The sequence below is a fragment of the Xenopus laevis genome, chromosome 7L (genome assembly GCF_017654675.1).
Source record: "Xenopus laevis strain J_2021 chromosome 7L, Xenopus_laevis_v10.1, whole genome shotgun sequence".
NCBI classification, from domain to species: Eukaryota; Metazoa; Chordata; class Amphibia; order Anura; family Pipidae; genus Xenopus; species Xenopus laevis.
In genome coordinates, this window is record NC_054383.1 from 31029527 (window position 1) to 31056985 (window position 27459).

The 27459-nt window shown below is 37.7% G+C and overlaps 1 protein-coding gene across 1 annotated transcript in view; it reads right to left on the reverse strand.

Annotated features, from left to right (window-relative positions):
* The window catches only part of hpse2.L (heparanase 2 (inactive) L homeolog), a 166840-nt gene that overhangs the window by 6704 nt on the left and 132677 nt on the right, over window positions 1–27459 (reverse strand). The window contains exons 10-11 of the mRNA XM_018225283.2: window positions 9087–9232; window positions 7450–7596 (exon numbers count right to left, since the gene is read on the reverse strand). Of these exons, the coding sequence (XP_018080772.1) occupies window positions 7450–7596; window positions 9087–9232 (293 nt within the window). The remainder of the gene's footprint in view (window positions 1–7449; window positions 7597–9086; window positions 9233–27459) is intronic.

A 27459-nucleotide genomic window follows, 5' to 3' on the forward strand; every position in this document is an offset into this window, starting at 1 on the left:
GTTATATGAAACATTGTTTTATATATATAGTAGTATATATATATACTTTATTTTCAATGTCTGCACTCTTACCGGGTTTGAAAACGATTACAGGTGCAATGGTTTATCATACAATATAGCAGAAGGACTGATACTCCATCTTATCGTGAATCAAATGTGTTTTATTTTTAATGCATACCCAAAGTTTCAGCCCACATTAGGGCCTTGGAATGTTGGATATGCATTAAAAATAAAAGATATTTGATTCACGATAAGATGGAGTGCGGGTCCTTCTGCTAATCTTGCAGAAGGACCCGCACTCCATCTTATTGTGAATCAAATATCGTGATATGTTTATTACTGAGTTTATGCCACAAACAGAATTATCCAAGCCTAGTTTGATGGTGGGCAAGGGTTATTTGGTAGTACCTATGTAAGTCAGTACCTGCATTTTGTAATATATTAATTTTTCTAAGGACACTATTCTGTCTGGATCAGTGCAAATAACAATTTAAAGGCAAAAGAAACATCTTTCAGGCATCACAATACTGATCTACAGTATATTGTTAGGTTAGTGGGCAAAAGTTCCTAAGAAACAGCACTGTTGAGTTGACGTCTTTGAGATCCCAATATAAAGGGCAAGTCAACCCCAAAATAAAAATTTGCCTAATTAAGAAAACATAATGCTAAGCAACTTTCCAATATGCATTTATTAAAAAAATGTTAGTGCCTTTAATGCTATTTGTTAAAGCAATTGCTCCTGGTTGTTACTATTTAGGGTCAGAGCACACAGGCAGATTTAAGGAGATTAGTCGCTCAGTGACAAACCTCCCAAAAGTTGCCTCAGGGGGAAACTTCGAGCAACTTCGGAAAACGAATTGTGCCGAGTGTCATCCCAACTGTGAATTGCATTTTAGCCAGCGAGAAGGCAGGGGAGGCAGTTTGGGGAGATTAGTCGCCCCGAAGAAGTGGAGATTGTCACCGAGATACTAATCTCCCTGAATCTGCCTGTCTGCCCTGACACTTAAACAGTGTTGCAAAAGTCTTAGTTTCCCAGCAAAGACAGGTCTGTTAATCAGCTGCCTTGTCTTACATTGTATCAACAGTCTGAGCCATCAGAGCAGAGAACAGAAAGGGACAAACTACTTTCAATAGCAATACATATACAACTAACTTAAAAACCATAAAAATGTGTAATGAATGTATATTGTAAAGTTAATTATGTTTTCTTTTATTAGGTAAAAAAAGTATTGATTGGGTTGACATTCTCTTTAAAGACACTATGTATCACTGTATGAACAGGAGGTGGCACTTGCAGGGACCATAAATAGATGTTTCAGTCTTTAATTGTACATTCAGATCAAAATTTGACTGTCTACTTTTTCATTTTATTGAATGGTGCTGGGATCTATTATGTAGAAACCCATTATTCAGAAAGCTACAAAATACAGACAATTCCAGTCCTGAACCCTTGCCATCGGTCTGTATTTTGATTGTTAGGATCATTGATTACGACAAAATAGGCAGAATAGGAACATTTATTTAAAACCCTACAAATGAAATCATGAAGAGCAACTGAATAAGTCCCTCTATAATTTGATAAATGCTAAGTTAAAGCTGAACTTGCCCTTTAATACTGTTAACACAGTGTTGTTCCGGGGACTGATCCAGTAGCTCTGATGTAACTATGTAATTTGCTTCTTAACCTTCTTATGGTCACTGACCATTGTGGGTTCACTTGGGTCAAGTATTGTATTAGCCCTTTATGTTGCTCCTTCTCTTGTACTTCTCTATTTTACTTTTCTATCAGTTATGTGGCAGTTGTTGTTTCTTCTATCCTCTTGTATTTGGCAGAGTGTCTTCCCTTGATCTCCTGGTTCTTGACCTCTGACTTCTTTGATTTTTCAGCGCTGCTGGCTGCCTTCTGATTTTGTTCACTGCTGACTGAGCTAAACTCTGAACTGTCTAAATGTGCTCTCCTGCTGTCTGGCTGTCTGGCTAGACCTTTTGCCTTTTTACTAGCTCCACTTGTGCATCACATACTGTGACTGCATCACTTTGACTGTCACCTGCCTTCAGGTCCATTGAGTTATTCTAATACTGGGCAATTTGTAGGGTGGTTACTTGCAGGAGACAGCTGTTTCTTTGGGGCAGTGGCCATTATGTTCTAATTCTAACCTTGACCATCTGACACATGTACCTTCCAGGTTTCTGCCCAGTGTGCCTACTCTTCTGTGCCATGGACTGCCATGGAGTGAGTCACGAAACGCGTTAAGCGGTCAGCCCCACAGGAGAGATGCTGCTGTAATTTTTAATGGATTTATAATAAACTTTGACTTTTTTATCATATTATTCTCGCTCTGCCGTACTCTGTTCCTCTACATTGATTGCATGCACAGGATACTTAATGCACATACAAGTGGGAGGCTTGCACACTGGAGTGTCACACAAGTATACACTGCAGCCTACATATACAGAGACAGGAATGCCGTTCTATGGAATGAAAGGGTGGCCATACTGGGATCTTTTTATTGATCTAAATATCCATTTAGATAATTTTAAGTTATCCAATAGATATTTTACATTAAGGGGCAGATTTATTAGGGGCCAAAGTGAAAATTCGAATTCAAATTTTAGAGTTTTAAATCAATTTAGAATTTCGAGATTTATCATACTCTGGCCCTTTAAGAACTCAAATTCGACTATTCGCTACCTAAAACCAAACACTGAATACCTAAAAACCAAATAACTGTATAAGTCAATGGGAGAGGTCCAGGGATCAATTTGGTGATGTTTGGAATCGAGTTTTTATAATTCGATTCGAGTTTTCGTGTCGTTTAAATTCGTCCGACTAGTCGAAATTCGAAGTTCCGGGAGTTTAAAAAAACTCACATGAATTCGAAATTCATGCGAGAAATCGAAGTTCGTTTATACAGGTCAAGAGCCTCTGAGATAGGTTTGCCAGCTTTTAAAATAAACTTCCCAGTGGGTAGGGGGCAGGGATGTCAACTCTCCTACATTTCCTGGGAGTTACCCAGTTGCACAACTGTCATGACTGGCCATTCCCCTTGTTTTTTTGGCCCCCCAGCAAATTTATTTTAGGGCCCCAACATATCCAGAGGTTGTCTTGTTTTACTTATATATGTTAAAATTGCGCATTAATAAGGGCCTCATGGGGTCCCCTATACTTCATATTGGAGTCCAATATCAATTAAAGCAATCAATTAAAGATGTGTACATGTGTAGTGGGCATTTAGTAATGTCATGATAGGCCACACCCACACACCAATTAGACCATGCCAGGCCCACTTCCCCAGACAATGTACTACATGCTTCAAAGATCCCATAGCTTTTTTCTTCCCAAGACTTTCATGTCTGTTGTGGGGCTCCTGATGTTAGGGGTCAGGTCAGTGATGTCAGTGTGCGCATTGATGATGTAGATAAGTGGAGTGATGTCGTATGTAGCAACAGTGATGTATGTGGGCGATGATGTAAGTGGGCATGTTGATGATGGATTTTCCACAAATCAGCAGTGATATGAGTAAGTTTTGGGGTGGATCTGAGATAAAATGAGTGGGGCAGAACAAGAGAGTATAACAAATTTACCAGCAACTACATTCCAGCTGGGTGGAAACCCTACTCTGAGATTATGTATATATTAAGGATGCACAGAATCCAGGACTCGGTTTGGTATTCGGCCATTTTTAGCAGGTTTCTAATTCAGCCGAATCCTTATGCCTGGCCAAACCGAATTCTTTAAATCATGTGACTTTTTGTCACAAAACAAGTTTTGGAAGTAAAAATTTTTTTAGCTTCGCACGGCTTTCTTTTTCCCTTCCCCTCCCTGATTTGCATATGCAAAGTAGGGTTCGGATTCGGTTCAGGATTCGGCTGAATCTTTCACAAAGGATTCGGGGGTTCGGCCGAATAGAAAAAAAAATTCGGTGCAAAAAAATTTGGTTCATCCTTAGTATACTGTATTTACATAGGAATTTAACCCAGCTAATGTTATAAAAATTTACAGATACTGTATAGATGCACACTGGGGATTATTTCTTAAAAAAATTACTTTTATTAAGCATAGTGTTCCTTTTAAATATGATATACACACATATATATATATATATATATATATATATATATATATATATATATTTTTTTATTATTATTATTTTTTAAAGTTAGGAAGCTGTTTTTTAACTTCTAATCAATTGGTACAATTTCCTTAACACATAATGCAGGAATAGCCATCCTTTTACTAGTTTTAAGTTGTTGCTAAACTATACTAAACATCATTCATAGGGAAGGTGCCTATTTCTTACTAGCGAAAATCTCTCCATGGAAAATGTAAATAATGCCCTGTAAATACTCAGGGTTGTGTATGAATCTGCATTAATAAGTGCATTGTATTTTTGGAAACACGACATTCTCTGCTATGTGTGAAGTTAGGCCTAGGGCTGTAAATCCCCTTTTCAGTGCCTGTTTTCACTTAATGCCCAACACACACACAAAAAAATAAGAAACATTTTATTGGCTTTAATGAACTAAACAATATACGCTCTAGTGTACATAAAGTTTATCGGAAATGAGGTCTAGAGCAATGGAATTTATTTTGTAACTATTAGCATTATTATCAGCATTGGGTCATACTGTGTAGGTTTTCTCTATCGATGAGGGCTTTTATACTTGAGCTGCTGAGTAAGTGTTTTACTGCTCACATTATACACATTACTGTATATGGTTGCTGGCAGATTTATAATTTTATATGCCAATAGGCAGAGTAGTACAATGATTGTCCTTGACATGGCACACGAGGTTGCATATTAGTTATTGACACATCATTTTTGTAAGAATTATATTCCATACCTCCCAACATTTTGGAAACAGAAAGAGGGACAAAAAGTTTTGCCAAAGTTTTGACCACACCCATTTGTGGCCACACCCCCTAATTACAGTGTCCATTTTACACAATTTGCCAGGTTATGAAAGTTTGAATACATTTCTGTAGTTTTTATGTGTTATTACAGTGTTGCTAATGAAGGTGAATTACCCTTTAAGCTGATTCACAGTTTCCCCAAGAGACCTGCTTATCTAAAACTGTATCTTAAGTATCTATTCTGGGCTCTCTGCCAAAAGCCCATTAAGTTAGAAACTTTGCATCTTTTTCTGGCTGTTCAGTGCAGATCAAATAGAAAGTCAGGACATTTCAGTACAAATGCGGGACTGCAGGTTGAGCTGTCAAAACTAGTGGGGCTGTCCCGCTCAAAATGGGACAGTTGGGAGGTATGCACTTTTGCATGAGCTGAGATAGTGCCCTGGGCCCTGTAAATATTTTATTTCTCTCTGTATGAGCATATAATGGCTGTATATCATTTCTAGCAGCTGGTCAGTGTCACAGCATGGCACAGACTGACCAGGGAATGTGTTTTGTTTTGTATGTCTAAAGAATAATGGCACCAGCATGCACTAACTGTCTAGCAGTAAGAAATATGTCATCAATGTCATAAACAAAGCTCCAAAATGTATCAGAAATTCCTAACTGAGGACCTATCGCCCCTTTATCTTTCTTACCAATCCTCCACTTACTGGGCTCAATTTCCCAAGTTAACCAGACAGGGAGACACAAGCCTATGGAGAATGCAACCACATGTAAAATGTCTCTGTATCTGCCACAGCTATAAAACACATCAAATATTTGATGTGCTTGGGAAATTATCTATATAATATAAACAAAAGCTGATTCACTTCCCAGTGGAAGTAATGCAACTTTATTATAAAAGGCAACCCTGAAAAAGTTGCATTCATGGACATACTGTGAGCTGGGTTATGAATTTCTGAGAAACAGACATAAAAACAGTGGTGCACTTGTTTACATTTTACTGAGCAGTCAGTTTACAGGCACCATAAATCCAAGGAAGCTCTTAAGTACACAGTCATTTATCTGGGAGGTCTACATTTTTTTGCTGAACCAGGTTTATGCATAGGTAACATATGATCTTTAGTCAAGAATACTTGGTTGTTATGTCTTGTGGCCCATTTGTATGTGCAGATAAAGGTGCCAATTAACTGGCAGAAGAAAAGAAGCATTTGTAATATCGACAATAAGAAACCTGGAATTTTCTGATATAAAGCGGGGCTGCACAACTTTTTATTAAAAAAAAGCAGCTAAAGATAATCTACTCTGCAGGCCTGGGTGTATGAACAAGTAGTTGCTCATGTTTACTTATATTAATGTGCTTTTTAGTTTAGTGAATCAGAAACATAGTATATACATGCAGATATACGTAATAATGGGCAAGAGAACAGAGTATGTTTTTTCAGTACCTATGGACTTATAGTCGTTGCTGTGGCTGAAAAAAGACACACATTTATCAACTTCAACCCTTTGTTTAGTAAACCTTGTTTAGCTTGTGTTTGATCCAGGGGAAGGCAAAAGAGTTGCCTCATTTGCTTTGACAAATATTAGTTACTGCATAAATATCCCACAGTTTCATCCCAATGAGCAGTTAAACAAGGAAGAGAAAACATTGTCTGCACTGAAAATGATAGTGTTATATGTACAGTGAAACACAGTGAACAACTTTGTGTGTAGCTCTATATTGTGCCACAACACAACATAATCTCATTAAGAACAAATGTTTATTTTCTTTTATTTTCTCATTGAATTTTTAGGATGCAACTGTCGAAACTTTTGGATGAAATTTAAAAACCAGAGGAAAGTCTATATAGAGCACAAGGTGCAAAGTGAACTTTCAATCTCCAGACCTTAGATTGAAACCCTACTGTAATGATTGTCATCTTGATGGCTCAACCTTTGGCCAAGGTCCCTGTTGAAGGTCCAACCCTTTGGGCCAAGTCCCTTTAGCTCATAAATGAGGCTAGATATGGGCAAATACTGGTGTATGAGTAATTCAGTCATAGTTTCAATAAAAGAATATCTAGGGGATCAAATATATATTAACCTCAAATCTCATCATCTTAACTGACCTTCAAAGCTGGACCTTTACATTTGTAAAGCCACTTTACCCAGATCTCCCCCTAACTGGCCTTCAGGCTGAGCTCCCTGCCCTAGATCCAAGCCCCGCAATTTGACAACCACTGCCCTACAATATAAATGAGTACCTTTTTAATTGTTTATCTACATGCATACAACCCATCTTCATTTATTGTATTTGCCAGTGTAATGATTCAGTGCAGTTATCATGCTACAACCCCTGAAATCTTCCAAGTTTTCCAAGTCCTTTATTCAGTTACTTCTGTAAAAGCACCACATAAAAACTAGGGACTTGTGTTTGAGCAAGGTGAGGGTTTCTTCTAATGTATCCATGTTGAAGAGAAGTATGAATTTAACTACCAAGTTTTCATTTAAAGAGAGATAAATTTCCAGAATTGCGTTTCTAAAATTTCAGAGCATAATAAAATGAAATGGCACTAGAGCACATGCAGAAAACCAGTTTTTCCTGTACTTACTTTGACTGTATACCCTCAACTCCAAATGGCTGAAGAAGATACTGATGCACAATCCTGTCTCGCAGTGTTCCCGCAAGCTTGATTTTTTTTCTTGATCGATGTAGGTTGATGATATAAAGTGTTATGGATCCTCTCACATAGTTATGACTAAAACGTAAAAATGAAATTGGAGGATAAAAACCAGTTCATATATTTTCATATATGGCTGAAAATGAAGTTCAGTGCATTAGAAAAAAAACACAGCAGTGAAGCAGATGAGTCATGATAGTATGCCTTTAATAATAAAATAATTGGACTGCAACCTCCCATTGTGCAGTACAGGTATGGAATTCATTATACAGAAACCCGTTATCCAAAAAGCTCTGAAATACGGAAAGGCTGTCTCCCATAGACTACATTTTATCCAAATAATCCAAAGAATCCAAATCCAAAAAAACTATTTCCTTTTTCTCTGTAATAATAAAACAGTACCTTGAACTTGATCCAAACTAATATATAATAAATCCTTATTCGAAGCAAAACTAGCCTATTGGGTTTATTTAATGTTTACATGATTTTCTGTTAGACTTAAGGTATGAATATCCAAATTATGGAAAAATAGATTATCCGGAAAACCCCAGGTCCCGAGCATTCTGGATAACAGGTCCCATAACTGTATTATAATTTATTAAAATGCTTTATCTAAAAGGTTTAGATTTGTGTTTCTCTACTCACCCTCTCCATTCCATATCTCTCACACCCCTTCCTCTACTTTGTTCCATGACTCTCACTGTTCTATCTATAACCACTGTATCCTGTATCAGTCACTCCAAATCTTCTGATGGTCACTATTCTGTCTCCCAGACACTCATTAAAATGTCTCTTTCCACTAATATCCTCTCAAATGATCTCATCACTTATTGGTGGACTGTTTTTCCAATGTGGCTACTGCTTTCATACCCTTCCTAGGACAACTACATATAATCTATGCATTCTGTCCAGGTCACCCAGCTCCATATACAATGTGCACATCCCCATCTCCCTGCCAGTTCTGGACCTCACTTCCGGCACCTTTCTACCACCCATTCACCGCTAATTCCCCTTGTTGTGAACCTTTATTATCAACCTTTCAGATCCATCCCCCTTTAATATAACCTGCCACTAACCATAACTTAAGCCATCCTCTTCTGTCTAGTTCTCTCTAACATACTTTTCTCAATTCCTCCTATTTACTCCTGTAATCCAGTCCTTGTTAAGTCCTATACTTACAATGTATAAGGGTAGCTGTTTTATCTAAACTAAACACTGAATCCATCATAGAATTATTCTTTGGTCATCTCTAGTCTAGTGATCAAGCTTCTCCCTGTTACCCCTCTCTATCACAACTGATAACAGCTGTTCCTGTCTTCTGAGGGGGTTTATTATTTTTGGAAATTTCTGTCCAGTACCCCCTAGGTTGACTGTTATTTGGTACAAACACCAGGCTATCTCAAATAGCTTTTACAGATTCCTGTGTAATGTATATATGTGAAAACCTAGCCAGAATGACTGACATGAAAGAGGGGTATTTTTTTTCTCCAGTGCAAGTAGGATTAGGCGTGATTGGTGAGTAGGCTTAGACAGACATGTGTTATAAAACATGAATATGGAATATTTACTTCTGGTAACTGGTGCAGTGAGCATAAATCCGAAGCTTATCGCGTATTACTTTTCCTGGACGACGTTTTCTTTGTATTCCAGCAACGTGAACTGCCAATACTTTAGGTCCAACAAGTTTTTTAAAAAGAAGAGACACCCAGTAATCCTGAAAAACCAAATTCATATTACATTAGTAAAGAAAGATCAAGATTAAGTATTCATATTTTTTCTTAAAATGAATTATATTTGCCATATGCAGTGCTATTTCCCTGTGCCACTCACATTTTCATGAAACAAAATTCCACAAGCTGATATTATCAAAGTTAACTTCCAGATTCATAGGTATGGGATCTGTTATCTAGAAACCCATTATCCACAAAATTTTGAATTATGGGAAGGCCACAGACTCCCACAGACTCCATTTGAATCAAGTGATTTAAACTTGTATAAAAATTGTATATACAACAATATATAATTAATCCTTATTGGAGGCAAAACAATCCTATTGGGTTTCAATTATTTTTTGGTAAACTTAATGTACGGAGATCCCTTAAGGTACGAAAAATCCCTTATCCAGAAAACCCCAGGTCCCATGCATTCTGGATAACAGGACCCATACTCGTAAAACTGAACCAAAATGTAAAACTAACATTAGGTTAGGACTGTCTGTATTGATGCCACTATTTGTATTGATTTTCCCCAAAGTTTCTAATTAAAACCTAAACACATTAGATAGAATTCTTAAAATTGAATTTCTTTAAACAATAAAATATCTAAAGGATCTAAAATCGCTACCCATACAAGGTTTTCATTGATGGCACACATGGATGGCATTTTCCTTTCATTGAGGGTGGTAGTTGAATCTTTCTTTCAACACCCCTTGCATATGTTACCCGCAAGATTACATTCATTGAGTTAAAAAAATGCGGTATTGCTGTCAGCTGGCATGGGAAACCCTCATCTCATGGCTATGCTACCATTTGTTAAACCTTTGTCAGGATTAAAAAGATTAAATACCAACATTATGTTTAAAGAGATTCTTTTATGATGTATTTTTTATTTCTAAATTACACTGTTTACACTGCAAATAATCTACTCTACAATATAAAATGTAATTCCTGAACCAGCAAGTGTATTTTTTTTTCAAGTTGTAATATTGGTGTGTAGGCAGCCATCTCAGGTCATTTTGATTGGTCAGGTGCTTTCAGAAAGAGTCAGCACTTTAGGATGGAACTGCTTTCTGGCAGGCTGTTGTTTCTACTACTCAATGTAAATTAATGTGTCTCAGTGGGACCTGGATTTTTCTAGTGAGTGCTGTTCTTAGATCTACCAGGCAGCTGTTATCTTGTGTTGGGGGAGCTGCTATCTGGTTACCTTCCCATTGTTCTGTTGTTAGGCTGCTGGAGGGGGGAGGAAGGGGGATGATATCACTCCACCATGCAGTACAGCAGTAAAGAGTGACTGAAATTATCAGAGCCCAAGTCACATGACTTGTGGCAGCTGGGAAACTGGCAATATGTCTAGCCCCATGTCAGATTTCAAAATGAAATATAAAAACATCTGTTTGCTCTTTTGAGAAATGGATTTCAGTGCAGAATTCTGCTAGAGTAGCGCTATTTGAATCTGATGCATTTTTAAAAAAATTTTTTTCCCCATGGCAGTATCCTTTTAAGTGATGGAAGCATAAAGAAGTGTGTGCTCTAAATACAGTATGCATGTACAAACTTAAAGGGGTAGTACAACTTTTAGTGAACTAATATGTTATAGAACATATTAGTTCATATTAGTTCCTGGCAGCCTTTCAAGTAGTCTTCATTATTTATTGTTTTATCCATTTTTATAGATTTTGTAAAAAATTAGATATTCTCTGTCCTTTCCAGCCTTTAAATGGGGATCAGTGAGCCCAGCAGCCAAATACTATTTATCTTTTAGGCTACGATTTTATTACTAATGTTATGCTGTATTGCTTATGATTGTTTTTAAATTCTTCTCCTATTAATATTTCAGTCTCTTTTTCAAACCACTACCTGGCTGCTAGTGTTCAACCAGCAACCAGGTCTGCACTGGGATTCAAAATAGACCCTGGCATTTCAATTACACAGAGGCCAAAACAGATCCCCACCAGCCCACTAAATAGTGACTATCTATGACATCTTACAGCAGCCCCTCTGGAATTTGCCAGAATCTACAGATTGCCAGTCCAGGCCTGCTAGCAACCCCACAATTGCTAACATTCTAAACTGGAGTGATGCTGAGCAAAAAGCTTAATTATTTAGCTGCCCATTGTCTGTGAACAATGTTCTCTATAATTCAATTTCAGCCATGTGCACAAAAAAATTTTGTATGCACATTTTAAATTTGTGCGCGCAGTTTTTAAAAACTGTGTGCTGAGGTCAGAATTAATACAAAATGCTGTGTTTTACACAAATTCTTTTGTGTGCACCACAATATATTGCATACACTGGCCCTGAGAATTTGTGTGCTCGTTCATGAGTGGACACCTTTGAGCGGACATTGTCTTCCATAGACTCAATTTTATCCAATAATCCACATTTTTAAAAATGATTCTCTTTTATTCTGTAGAAATAAAATATTACCATGCACTTCAGATATAATTAATCCATATTGGAAGCAAAACCAGCCTATTGGGTTTATTTAGGGGCAAATTTTCTTATGGTCGAATATCAAGGGTTAATTAACCCTGGATATTCGACTGCCGAATGTAAATCCTTCAACTTCGAATATCGAAGTCGAAGGATTTAGCGGAAATAGATCGATCGAACGAAAAATAGTTTTGGATTTTAATCCATCAATTGAACGATTTTTCTTCGACCTAAAAATTGATAGAAAGCCTATGGAGACCTTCCCCATAGGCTAACATGGCACCTCGGTAGGTTTTAGGTGGCGAAGTAGGGGGTCAAAGTTTTTTTTAAAGAGACAGTACTTCGACTATCGAATGGTCGAATGGTCGAATAGTCGAACGATTTTTAGTTCGAATTGTTCGATTCGAAGTGGAAGGTCGAAATAGCCAATTTGATGGTTGAAGTAGCCAAAACAAACATTTGAAATTCAGCGTTTTTTTTTATTATATTTCTTCACTGGAACTAAGTAAATGGGCCACCTAATGTTTACATAATTTTCTAGTAGTCTTAAGGTAGGAAGATCCAAATTACGGACAGATCCGTTATCCAGAAAACCACAGGTCCCGAGCATACTGGATACCAGGTCCCATATCTGTACTTGCATCATTAGTGAGAGAATGTACAGATGTCAGATTGTACCTTGGAAGGTAATAAATAAATCTTTGATAATTCATTTTGTACAACGCACTTACGGCATTCATTTTACAATACAAACAGAATTACAGCAAGTTAGGTTCCCCGCAGTCCTTTAAAATGCTCGTATCGGAAACACAAATATTTTATTACTTTTTTGAAGTAAAATGAAATAGAAAGCATATGATCTCATGGTGCTGAGAGACTTGCAAATACTTGCAAGGTTTTTAACAGATTGCATCGAACCCATACTGGGATATATACAAATCAGTCATCTTTAAATGCTGAACAGATACAGTCTGAAATATGCTTTTGAAATAATGCACTTTTTAAGATCTTGATGAATCAAAATCTAATATGTAAGGACAGCTCGCCATATTTTGGTCTTTTATCAATTATGAAGAAAATGTTTTTATGATACAAGAGCACTTAAGTTATTCCAAAGTGAAAACAGTTCACACTTAATAAATTACAGTAGTTAGTGACACATATCTACATTGGTATTTCCCTCTTACTTTTGAGGGAATTTTTGTAACATAGTGTTCTTGCATTGCTTACAGCTTTCTATGACCCACATATCTAAAGAAAGCAGAAACCATCACAGGATGCCCTCATAAGATTCACATATGCCATCTGCTTTGCATTACCTACAGCACATTTACACAAAGTTTGTTTTTTTCTACTTGGGAAAAGCATACAGCTATTTTATTTCTTCTTTTTTTTTTTAGGGTGGAGTCAGTACCCTGCAGGTTCCCTATAGCTTAAGCCAGATAGGTATCAGCTGAGACATTCACTGGGGAACAATGAAGCCAGCATTCCATGAGATTACGGGAGGAACTCCAAGGGCGATTTCGGGGTGATCCGATGTGCTGCACAAAAACGCAAGTCGGATGCAACGGAAATAAGGTAAGCAACAGGAACGTCGGATGCTGTCTGATGCGACACGGATACAGACGCTGTGTCTGCACCCGACAGTCGTGTCGCATCGGATGAATGCTGCGACTTCATCCAAGATTTCCATCTCTTACCTTATTTCCGTCGCATCCGGATCGCGCAGAAATCGTCGTGGAGTTCCTCCCTAATTGGCTATACACAATGTCGTTGCACAACGTTGCTAACCTATGGCCAAACTGCCAATAACTTGCTCCACAATATTTAGAAACAAATGTAAAAAGTTATTTTGATTTTTGAAGATTGAGATTTTGATTAGAACATTGAGAAGTTAGGCAACCCCCTTTATATACTGTATATTCAATTTATATAAGCCTCATTGTCTGATCTGTTCTAATTCATACAAGATGACGTAGATATGGGGGCAAATTTACTTACTTGCGAAAATTCGCCAGCGCTGGCTTTTTGCACATCGCAACACTTTGCCAGGCATAAATTCGCCTGGATAACTCACGAAGATCCGAAGTTGCACACAGGGTACCGAGCGCTTGCGAAGTTGCGCTAGCGAAAATACAATCAGCAGTTCAAAGTTACACTAGCGTTGTCTAATTTGCATACGGCATGCAGTTAAAGTTCAATGGCCATATATGCTGCAGCAAATACATTACATTACACAAGGCCAGGGAACCTTAATAAAATAAAATAGAGTTGTTATATTGCCCTACACATGTGTCCACAGTATAGTTTAGGTGCCATATGTAATCAAATGTAGGGGAGAAGGAGGGTACTCCAAAAAAAAAAATTTCAATCTTTTTCAGCCTATCACCCTGTAAAAAGGAAAAGACGCCAGCGGTTTTTTTTTCAACTTTTTTTTTTTTTTACAAACTTCTATCTACTCTATTGCACTTTGCCAGGTCTGAGGTGGCGAAGGCAAGTCTGGCGATAGAAGTAACGGTCAGTAAAATAAAAAATGTAGTGAATTTGCGTAGCAATGCTCTTTCACCAGATCGAAAATTCGCCTGGCGTAAGAGTGCGAAGTTGCGCCCGAGTCTTTTTCCTTCGCTAGCGAAATTACGCCAGTTTTTACAAACTTCTATCTAGTTTATTGCACTTCGCCAGGTCTGAGGTGGCGAAGGTATTTCTGGCGATAGAGGTAACGGTCAGTAAAATCAAAAATGTAGTGAATTCGCGCAGTAACGATCTTTCGCCAGAGCGAAAATTCGCCTGGCGTAAGAGTGTGAAGTTGCGCCAGAGTCTTTCTCCTTCGCTAGCGAAATTACGCCAGTGAACGTTAGTAAATCGGCGAAGTGCCAAAATTACATCACGCTGACAAATGTTCGCCAGCGTTAGCCACTAAATTTGCCCCATGGTGTTGTCTGAGATTACATTACATTTTGTTTACCCAGGGATGACAGACATCCCAGTCTTTTAAACAGGACTACCCTTGTGGTAAATTGTGGTGAGAGCAGGTTAAGATTCTGAAAGTAAGGGTTGGGGAGGATTAAAGGACCCTCCAGTTTAAAAACTGATTCGTGTAGCCAAGACCAGTAATGTATCCACTATAATTATGTTGCAAATGCGACACCTTGACACCGTGACTATTCTGACACCTACGACAATTCGACGCGCACCTAATTTGTCCAAATGCATTATAGTCAATGGGCGTCAGAATAATTTAGACGCACGTCAGAATAGTCGCAGGCGGCAATTTTTGACGCAGCAAATTTTTGATGCAGTTTCTCGAATTTATTCGCCGCCGGTGAAACTTTTCTGAAAATTTACTGCAAATTTGCGCCTGCCGAATTTATTCGCCCATCACTATTGCCCTGCACTGGTAAAACTGATGTGTTTGCTTCAGAAACACTACTATAGTTCATATAAACAAGCTGCTGTGTAGCAATGGAATTGAAAAAAGGATATATGGCACAGGTCAAATAGTGGATAACAGATAACATTATGTCTTACAGAGCTTATCTGCTGTGTAACTTTTCTCCTTTGAATGGCTGCCCCCATTGCTACACAGCAGCTTATTTATATAAACAATAGTAGTGTTTCTGAATCAAACACAGCAGTTTTACCAGTGCAGGGCAACACTGCATTATATGTTTATTACTTTAAAACTATTTTATTTTTTGATGTTACTGGTTGTTTAACTACCTCAATAACATTTAGTAAGGTGGTTATTTATCAAAGGTTGAATTTTAGAGTTATGTGAGCTTTTTTTTAGACCTTGAATGAACTCAAAAGAACTCACAACTCAAATGATTTCTAGTTTAAGAAAGAACTTGAATCTGTGAGTTCGGGGTTAACAACCCGAAAACTGGAATCTATAGAATTTTCGGCGTAAAAAAACTTGAATTGCTAGATTAGATTGATTGAGTTTTCGGGCGAAACCCTCCGAAAAAAAACTAATCTTCAAATGGCTCAAGGGACCTCTGCCATTGACTACTACATGACCTCGACAGGTTTTAGATGGTATATTTTCGGTTTTGAGCTATTTCCAGGGTTAAATCTTGAAAAATTCAAATTTTTTCCCCCTGAAAAATAGATTTTGACTCAAAAATAACCTCTAAAACTCGAATTCTTTGTGGAAAACACAACTCGATCCTTAATAAATCTGCTGTTATTGTAGTTCCTATAATTTTGTGCATAGGTAATTGATAATTCTGGAAATGGATTTAATATTATTAAATACCAATGCACATTTCTCAATCCTTTGCAAACCGGAGGCTGATGAATATTATACAAAATTTAATGGTTTGCAACACTGAATCCTGTTTTGCTGATTTGTGCTTATATTTTCTTGTATTACTAAGTAGTATTGCAGGCTGTTCTCCTTTTGGGAAAATATCTGCTAGAGAACAGAGGAAAAGAATGGAGCACCAGTCCTAATGAGCGTGTTCACAGGATAAATAATCAGAAGCATATTAACACCAGGGAGTAGGGGTTTAAGTTAATAAGCACAAGAAAATCATGTGTTGAATTTCTACTAATGATTCACATAGTGTTCATTTTATCCAGCTGTGTAGCGGGCACTTGCTGCAATAAAAAGAACAATCAGACACAGCTACTCATTAGGCACTAATTTAATCCAGTCTCCATAGTTTGTATTGCTATTAATAACTTTACGACAACATTGTATTAGATTGTTTGTTGTCCATCACTGTACCGGTTGGAAGAAGATGTTCTACAAGTTTGCAATTCAATTCAATTTAGGGAGATTGAGTCTAACTAATTATTATATGAAATAAATACAGCAATTCACCATTTTAAGTAGAAAGGACAACCAGGAGGATAACTGTAAATGGCAAAGAAAAAAAACAGCCTTTGCAAATTGGGTGGTTTTTAACTAATCCGTTGTTACTGTATATTTCAACATTTTGTACCAATTGATTAGAGAGCTTGTTCTTTTGGTCATGCTTTACTCCTGGTAGGAAAGGAACAGCCTATTGCTGCTTATTCTAACAATGAAATGTATATTATATATACAGGTATCCAGAATGCTTGGGACCTAGGGTTTTTCCATAGTTTGATCTTCATACCTTATGTCTACTAGAAAATCATGTAAACATTTAATAAACCCAGTAGACTGGTTTTGCTTACAATAAGAATTCATTATATGTTAGTTTGGGTACTGTTTTGTTATTACAGAGAAAAACGTTTATAAAAATGTGGATTATTTGTATAAAATGGAGTCTTTGGGAGATGGTCTTTCTGTAATTCATAGCTTTCTGGATAACAGATCCTAAACCTGTATTATTTAACATACAGTACCGCAGCATACAGAAAACTGGCGTGGCGACCATCTTTATTGTACCAAAGCTGCTGACTCTCAATTCTATCAAGACAAATTCAATTAGTGTGGACAAAGTTTGCTGCAACAAGAGATCAATTGTAACAAGCCTGTCCTTTAAATAATATTACATATAACTTCATAAATATTACTGCTCCTCTGTGATACAATCTAAGTTTAAAGTGATGCTCGTTTCATATATCTAGTATAGGTAAATCTAAAAACAACTGGACTTGCTGAGTAATCAATGAAGACGTTTCACTGCTCATCCGAGCAGCTTCTTCAGTTCAACTGACTGGTGTGACTCGTTTCATATGGTATAAATTGAAAGCAAAATTTTCCAAAACTCAGTGATAGTGATAGGGAGGTATTAGTAAACCATTTAATTTCTGCACAATTCTTTTTTTTTTTTTTTTAAAAGCAAATACGTAAACCGAACCTTTTATGCAGCTGTACCTGTAAATTCACAGTTGGACAGCTTATACTTTAGAATTTTTATGGCTGTAAACCGTCGTCAAAGGACCTGAGAAGTGTGAAGTTCCATATGGCTATAGGATAAGAGATGCTGAAAAGATTTAAGGGCTAATTTATGAAAAGACACAACCTTTTAAAACAAGAGCACTCCCCACTCTGTGCAAAGCCCAGTTCTATTAAAGGGCAGGAGGGAAGACTTTATTTTATTGGACTCTTAACAAACTATTTAAACTTAAAAAGCCCTTTGGCTCACAAAAGTAATACATCAAACAGCCTGGTTTAACATTAAATGCTATGTTATGTAGCATTATGCACTGCTGTGTCTTTTCTTCTGACAGTGTTGTGAAAATTCCACAGACACAGACAGAACTGAACCAAATCCAACTTTATAAGCAATCGTCTGAGCTCTAAGAAAGGGTTTCTCTTTTACAAGTACATCCTTGCTGGAAATGTTGTTATGAAAAGATGTGCAAGATGCTCGTGAAGAAGCCACCATAGAAACATGAGTCGTTAACTTATTAACATCTTAGCAACAGGATGGAACAATAAAAAAAATGGTGGAAAAAGCAATTTTCTACATGCAGCTTAAATAATTGAACTTGAGCATTGTTATGGTTTTTATGATTATTCATTCTATGATGAACTATTTCAATAGCTTATTAGCATATCTAAACAGCATACGTACTCTTCCTCCAGCTTGTAGTTACACCTGCCATCTGCCTAAAGAAGTATCTGTGAATAACTCTGTGAAATAGTCAGCACTAGACCTTTGTCGAGATAAAATTTTAGGCTTGGTTAGTGGCAGCTAGGGAAGAGGATCTGTAGTAGCTTATGGTTGTGAGGTATGGGGGATAAAAAAATGAGAGCAAACTGTAGTCCCTTAGAAATAGGAAAAGTAGGAGAAGAAAATTCTTTTACTTTACCAAGCACTGATAAGGCCCCATCTAGAATTTGCAGTGCAGCTTTAAAGTGGCCATACAAGTATTGTTCTAAATGCAAAGTTCAGTTTTGGAAGCCATTATCCATTACTTTTTTTTTTTACCCAGAATGCAGTTTCTCTCCCACAATTCCAGTGTAATTGCAGCTACCCACAAATCTGCACTCAAGCTAATTGTGGGGATTTAATTATTTCTAGCACTGATAGTTAAAAGGATGAGCCCTAGTTTATCTAAAAACCGTCTAGTATTTAAGTATCCTGCATCTGCAGGACCATCTTGCGGGCACACCTCTCTGTGTAGCTTAATAAGGTCCTATGCAGGCCCTCGCAAACTCTCTTGGATCTTGCGACACAAAGCATGTCCAGACCCAGGCCAATCAGCAAAGCAGTTAAAGCAGAATCTCTCCAAACCTCAAAGGTCTCTTCACCCGGGGGAGTGGGTTCCACACCTGAAAATATTTTCAGTCTCTTTTAATTGCAACTGTATGCCAGCTGTCTCAAATTCTCACCAACTTGTGGCAATACTTCCACAAGCTGGGCTGCTTCAAAGACATTACTTTGGGGTGGTTTCCTCCCAGCAGAATTCAAACTTTCACACAATGCAGTGTATTTTAACTTTTTCTCAGGCGTCTCTTCAAGCAATCTTTTAGTCACTGGTCTATGACCAGTGCAGGTAGCTGTGGCACACCAATGCAAGGGGGGTTTGGTTCCTCCAAATCAGCTACCACTTCATCCTCACTCTCACAAAGTTCCTTCTTCTTTAGGACATATGGCAAGACAATTTGCCAGTAACTGTCCTCTTCTGCTTCAACACCACATGCACAGGACTCTTTGTTAATCTCAGCAGGACATCCACAAGCATGTTTAACAGGATACTGTCTGTGTCACGTCGTGAAGCTACCACTCTAGGCCGGTAAATAGGTCCATCCGCATCTAGAATCTTGTAAATAACTTCCTCTTTTGTTCTGGGTATCATAGGGCCTACTACAGCAGTCCTTTTTGGGTTCAGGCCCAAACTCTTGCACCACTCCATAACACTCTGGGGACTCTCAGCAGATGACACCATCTTGTCTCACTTTCTCTGTGACCAGGTCCCAGCCGTAATCTCAGCAGTGCTCTCCAAAATATAACCCTTTTGACACCCCTTTGTCAGTGTTAGACTCCACGTGTTGCTCTTACCTGATAACATGGGACAAACCTGAGCCACTCTGCAGTGGAATTGGGAGAGACTGGGTACCTGGTACTTACCAGTGCAGTGGCTCCACCTAGTGGGATCCAGGAATGAACCTACGGGTGGCCCCACTAGGAACAAAATAATAATGCCCACACAGTATTAGTTAAACTGAATAACTCTTTATCTAAAACAAATGGCCAACTAATACATGCAGCACTCCTAACCGGTGGCAATAGGGCCTCACTAACTAACTTGCTAGAGCAATCTGTCTACCTAACTAAAAAAGGCAAAGCACTTTAATGTCCTTTCAATAAACAGTTTCTGTATCTTCAAGCACTTCATTTGGGGTACCGTCCTTTCAAACAGGATATGCACTCCAAAACCTCTTCAGATGCTTTACAGTTTGTCTTCAGGTAAGTCCAGCACATTTAAACATACAGTACGACTACCAGCCCCTTTGGATGCTCAGATTGAAATCTCCTGCTGGTTGTTCCTCCAGTCTGTATTCCTTTCTGTCTCTCCAGGCACAGTATGTGGCTTCTCTGTGCCAGCCTGATCCAAATAAATGCTTTTGGTGGAGCCTCTCAGCCCTCTGGACCCAGAGGCAGCTCTCTGGTCTCTTTCTCTGTCCACCATGTGGTTCTCTATGCCAGGTTGTTCTCTTTTGCCAGTATCCGCGACTTCCTCTTCCTGCCAGCACTCACTAGCTGCTGTGTCACTTCCTGCTGTACTGAGATCACTGAACAGCTGGTTGCTAGGTAACAGCTTACAGCACACAGACACAGGCTCTGTGCTTGATCTCTTACAGGGATAAGTGCAATGGTTTTGCACTGATTCTCTACACTCATAATAATAACAACAATTATTATTAGTACAGGTATGGGATCCGTTACCCGGAAACCCAGTATCCAGAAAGATTAGCATTACAGAAAGTCTATCTCCCATAGACTCTGTTTTAATAAAATAATCAGAATTTTAAAACATTATTTCCTTGTACTTGATCCCAACTAAGATATAATTAATCCTTATTGGAATGAAAACCAGTCTATTGGGTTTATTTAATGTTTACATGATTTTCTGGTAGACTTAAAGTATGAAGGTATTAAGGTATAAAGATCCAAAATATGGAAAGATCATTATCCATAAAACCCCAGGTCCCGAGCAGTTCCATACCTGTATTATATCTCTTGTGTATAGAGTTACCAGATTAGTGAAAAATCAGAGAGTATGCATTAAAAACACATGCAGCCAAACTGAGTCAGAATCAGTGGCAATTAAATGAAACGTGCAATCAGTGCAGTCCTGCTGCAAGTAACTGTATTTCACATGCGTCCTTCAATCATCACATGATCCTGTAACCCTACCTTCCGATGTTTCATTCACTTGAAATACAGTTTTTGGAAATTTCATCCGTTGTTGATTATATGTTAATGTGATGGAAATATAGCCACAACCATTCATGAAAATTGCAATTTCACCTAATAACTGATAAAAGATTGTGTTTGATTGAATGAAACCGTCCAGTAACCAGTTCGCAAATACACAGCAGGGTATGTAGTGAAACTAATGCTGTGTAATGGAAGAATACTGAATTGTCTGTGCCACCACCAATAATATTTTCTAGGCTAACTTAAATATTTTAGTTGTGTTTGTCAAAAGGGCTTACATATTTTCAAAGGATCGTTTGGCTAAGGTCCCATATGGCTCATGTAGCTGTCATATAAATACAATAATGATAATAAATGCCCAAAGCGATGGCCTGCTAAACAGGTTGTCATGTACAACAGCAGGCTGGGAACTGTATATGTTGATAGCTTTACACATTACTCACGTATAAGAAGAATTATTAAAGGAGTATCAATGACATCAGTGCTAAGTGTTATATAAATCAGCTTAATTTAAAGCATATTTTACTTTTTTGGGCTTTTCACTTTCGCAATGCCAAATATACTGTAAAACTAACTCCACTACTGTAAAATAATACAAGAACTTTCTAACCACGTATACTGTTCCCTTGAGTGATTTTAAATATATTTCAATATTGAGCTGTGTTAATCCACCAAAACCTCAAGCGAAAAGCTGCTAAAACCAAGTCATCTGAACATTACCATCACTTCTAGTGTCTATTTGGTGCCAAAATATCACAGATGAACAATAAATGTGGGATTACTATTACAGTGAGATGCCAGCATGACTCCACCAGTATCAACAGGTGTATGGAATGGTTGACGCAATGATGTATATTATTTTAAGATAGTAGTTATTTGAAATATGTTGCATATAGACTCATTTATCACCACCATGAGAAGGATACATTGTCTTAAACAGCTTTTTTTTGAGGAGTGGGAACAAGATCAGATTTATGATGGGTCATAATTCCAAGACATAGCTACTCCTCTTCAGCTAGCCCTGAGGCCATTTCACACCTTCTTTCTTGTTTGTCAAAGATGGAATCAATAAATAAAACCTTATTTTAAGAAAGGTGCATTTCAGCATCTCTAGCACCCTCTCTCACTCATGAAATGGGCCCAACACTGCTTCCTACTTTTCAGGCCATAGGAAATTCATGACTATACTTTAGTCAAAGAAAGGACATTGTTCTATCTGAACTCTCATTTGCTTCATATATTCCATACATGAACTTTTAAGACTTTCCAGGTGCTTCTCATGCTACCTGCATATTCTTCAACTGTAACTTGCTATTTAAAATGCTGCAGCCACTCCAATCAATTCTTAAAAGTCCACAGTTTCTGTACAGCTACCTTAGCCAAACATCTGGTACATGATCTTTCTCCTGCAGAAGAAATGTACCGAGACAGCACCACCAGTTGGAAAGAACTAAATACACATACAGAGGTATGTGCAGGTTTATTGCCTGACTTCCCTGCATTAGTTAATCCTCTTCTCATCAAACTAGGTTGGATCCTGTCCAGTCCTTCTGCAACCTACATTCTAAATTGAATATTACTCTCCTTATGCAATTGACTTATTAATATGACTTTTGTAATCCCACAGAAATTCAGATTCGCTCTGTATATGCTGACCTCAATGGGATCAAGCAGAATTCCTGAGTGACAAATCAGACATACTGACAACGGCAAGAGTCACAAGACAACAAGGATGTAGTAGTCCCTTTCCCATATAACATAGGAATTCATTTTTACAATAACTGAAACAGTCGGACTAACTGATTGCAGTTATGCTTGTTAGATCCAAATCTTATCAGAAGCTCCAATGTCTACGAGGCTTTTTTCATTTGAACAAGGTTTATTAATAGGTTTTAAATTTAGTCTATGCCACTATTGTGCAGTTGGTTTCTTGCACATAAATTGCGCCTTCAAGTGGGTACTTTTGCACCAAATCTGAATGCTGTTAATGATTATACATTAGTACAACAGAAAATACACATATCTTGTAAAAATAAGCCACAGCCACTTTCCTCAAATAACAGCATATGCCATTAATATAATATGCAGAGCATTTGGCAGAATATTGCATGTCATCATTGATGGTCACGGTCTTGCTTTATTTTAGTGACATGACAGATAATGTTTTACTTTACAAAAAAAAAGTAGTTCTTGTCAACACATAAAAAAAACTTTTTATTACGCAATGTAGTTGGTTGTGTTGTGCCTTTTTTCCTACATGTTCCCACATGTTTTCCATGGCTGGCTCATGGCAAGAGTATAAAAGGAAATGGAAAATGTAATTTATTGGATAGAGAGTGTATTGCAAAATATTGAATAGGAAAAACTAACAGAAAACTGCAAGATAGGAACAATATTAACAGTATCATTAAAAAGGTTGTAAATCAGGGTATATTCAAACATTTGAAGTTTGTTAATACACAAAAACAGAAAATATGAAAAACGCATGGCAAGGTGAAGATAGAGAAGTCAAAATTCTAAACAGAGAAAGTAAATGTGTTTATAAGATACACTCCATCCAAAGTTAACGTTTATGTTTTTTTTTAAAGTTTAACAACGCAGTTAACGGGAGTCTTAACAACTCCAGAAGCTAAGAAGGCACAAGGAATGGATACTCCCACACGACAACAGGTCTCATTTCCAATTTCTAGATCCAGCATTAGGTGCTAAAATGTGTTTAGAATCTAGGGAATACACTATTTTAGGTTTCCGTGCTTTCCTTTGTAAAAGATTTGGCCAAATACCGAACCAAATCCGACCCCTAATTTGCACATGTTAGCAATTTTTTGACTTCCTTGTTTGTGTGATGAAAAGTCACGTGATTTGTTTCAGCCAAGCACTTGGATTTGGCCGAATCCTGCTGAAAAAGGCAAAATCCTGGATTCGGTGCACCACACACCCATCAAACAATGGCAAACACAAACTTCCAGCACCTACTGTAACTGTGTTCTGTTGTGCTTGTACTTTATACCAATGCTGTCTCTTTTATTAACCATGAGGTGCCCAGTAACTAACACCTGACAAGGACTCCCTTTGTGCATTGTTCCTGCTTCAGTAGAATTGCTTATAATTGAAGGGTGTAAGTCAACTTCCATGGCCTCTCTGTGTGCCACCTTGTATGTCACATACTCTAGTTACTGTAGCAATATCCATGATGCCTTTTGTTACACACTTGCAAGTGTGTGATATTAACACAACTTTATGGAGCAGATTTATTAAAGGGATACTGTCATGGGAATTTTTTTTTTTTCCAAAACGCATCAGTTAATAGTGCTGCTCCAGCAGAATTATGCACTGAAATCCATTTCTCAAAAGAGCAAACAGATTTTTTTATATTCAATTTTGAAATCTGACATAGGGCTAGACATATTATCAATTTCCCAGCTGCCCCAAGTCATGTGACTTGTGCTCTGATAAACTTCAATCACTCTTTACTGCTGTACTGCAAGTTGGAGTGATATCACCCCCCTCCCTTTTCACCCCAGCAGCCAAACAAAAGAACAATGGGAAGGTAACCAGATAACAGCTCCCTAACACAAGATAACATCTGCCTGGTAGATCTAAGAACAACACTCAATAGTAAAAACCCATGTCCCACTGAGACACATTCAGTTACATTGAGAAGGAAAAACAGCAGCCTGCCAGAAAGCATTTCTCTCCTAAAGTGCAGGCACAAGTCACATGACATGGGGCAGCTGGGAAATTGACAAAATATCTAGCCCCATGTCAGATTTCAAAATTGAATATAAAAAAATCTGTTTGCTCTTTTGAAAAATGGATTTCAGTGCAGAATTCTGCTGGAGCAGCACAATTAACTGATTCATTTTGAAAAAATGTTATTTTCCCATGACAGTATCCCTTTAAGGTTTCAGTTGTTTTTTACATGAAAATATTTTTTGAGCAAAACTCAAATTTAATCTTGAACCGATTAAAAAAATAAACTTGAATGTTCAAGATTTATTATACCCCGACCCTGTAAATAGCTTGAATCTGAAAATACACCACCTCAAACCTGTTGAGATTCTGTAAAAGTCAATGGCAGAGGTCCCTTGAACCATTTGAAGAGGTTATGAGCCTGCTCGATGTTCGAGAACTTTATTTGAGGTTTTTTTCCGTGTTTTTGGGTTGCGGGACTCTAACTCGCACATTCGGGTTTTTGCCATTCGAGTTTTTTCTTAAATAAGATACCATTCGAGTTTCGAAGTCATTCGAGTTCATTCAAGGTAAATAAAACCTCTAACACTCGACCTTTAATAAATAACGCCCCATATATTTGTATGATATTCCTATACAATATAACCTGTGGCCACAATTTGAAAGATCTGTCACAACTTGCTGTCTCTGGACTGTAAATCTTAATAAAGTGTTTCATCTTTGGACTGTGGTTGTCTCCATTTAGCAGTCTGTGGTCAATAGTGGAATCCATATTTTATACACAACTTGAATGTGGGAAAAATAAATCCATGCTGAAATGCCATGATCTTTTGCAGTTCAGCCATTTTAGTAAGTAAGCACTATTTTTGCTAACAGCCAGGTTATTGTTTTTTTGTTTCAGCACAAAGCAGAAAGGAATTAGAGGGGGAAGATATGAAGTGTTGGCTGAGAAATGCCAGAAGGGGTGCTTTGTGTAATGTTGAGTGTTGTTTTATTTATGTAATTGTAATTTATATGCATTACTGATATTTGCAAATTGTGATGTGATCACTGAGTTTATTTTTCTTTTTATACATGTTGTTCCTTTCATTCATTGAAAAATATTCAAAGGAAATTCATAGCACTTCACCACTTCTTGCTGTGCAATTATTCCTTTATTTGAGGCAGGTTTGCCACTCAAAGTACAGAACAACGTTCTGGGGGTCTACACCTCCCTCCCTACCTGACGAAGGAAGGTGTAGACCCCATGAAACGATGATGTGGCCGTACTTCTAGGAACAGCACCACCGTGTATATCAACACCCAAGGAATGTAAGTAGTGCTCCCCATATTTCTGTTTGTGTCCTTTCATTCATTCACATTCCTCTGCATAGCTGGTGGGTTTTCTGAATTTAGGATGATCAGTGAAATGATGGAAGAGAAAGCATCACCCCAGGTTCATGCTAAATCAATTTGGGCAATAATAACCCCATGATACTAGGACTAGGGCTGCTCAGTAATAACCTCAATTATGACTGTGAAAAAAAAGAATAATAATAAACCATGAATATATATAAATGTGCACTGGTTAATATATAAAACCCTCTACTAAATTGTAAACATATTAAGGAGTAGGGATGCACCGAATCCACTTTTTTGGATTCGGCCAAACCCCTGAATCTTTTTTTAAAAAATCCCGAACCGGAACCAAATCCTAATTTGCATATGCAAATTAGGGATGGGAAGGGAAAACATTTTTTACTTCCTTGTTTTGTGACAAAAAGTGGCACGATTTCCCTCTCTGCCCCTAATTTGCATATGGGGTTTGGCCAAGCAAAGGGATTCGGCCAAATCTGAATCCTGCTGAAAAAGGCTGAATCCTGGCCGAATGCCGAACCGAATCCTTTATTCAGTGCATCCCTATTTATAAATAAACAGCAAGCACCTCTAACCTAATATTTGTTAGGGGGTTATTTATTAAAATCTGAACGTCAAAAACACTAAAAATACAAGTATGTTTTTAACTCTAAAATCCGAATTTTTAGTGGAAAAAAAAAGAATTTTTTGGAATTTATAGTCTGAATAAAAAAGTACTCCAAGTAAGACCTGCAGAGTTCACGTAGAAGTCAATGGGAGAAGTCCTGAAGATATCCTGATCTGCGCTGGGTTTGCGAAGATTTCAGAGTTTTCGAAAAATTTGTACGATTCTAAGTTTTCACGTTTTTTCCCCGCACAGGAAGTTTTCGTAAAAATGTATTGATAAATAAGGGGGATAAAACTCATGCGGATTCGGTCGGAGTTGATTTTTAGAAAATAATGCGATATTTTCTGATTTTGATAATTAATTTATAATTCAGCAGCATTTATATGTTCTAACCTTGTCTTTTAACTGTATGATGACACTTTATGGATAATAATAATAGATACCACTGCAAATATGTGAAGCTAATGTTGCAAACTTCCCAATTTTCAACCCCCCCCCTTAAAAAAAAAAGGAATCATCTTCATCATTGTGAATCTTTGAGAGATGAGTCTAGTATATCTTCACTTGACAAGCTGCCTGTTTGATACAGCGGTGACTGATTCCCTGGTTCAGGTTCCAAGTCTCTCAACAGCCAGCTGAGTTTGCACAAAGGCGACATGTGGAAAAGTCTTCATCATGGGGAAGGAGCGAGGGGCTCATATTTCCCATCACAGTTACCCATTGCAGGTATGTTCAGTGCTTTCATCTTCCTGATAGCTCCCACGGGAAAATAGCAGCCGTTACACCTAGTGTCAGGTCAAAGTCT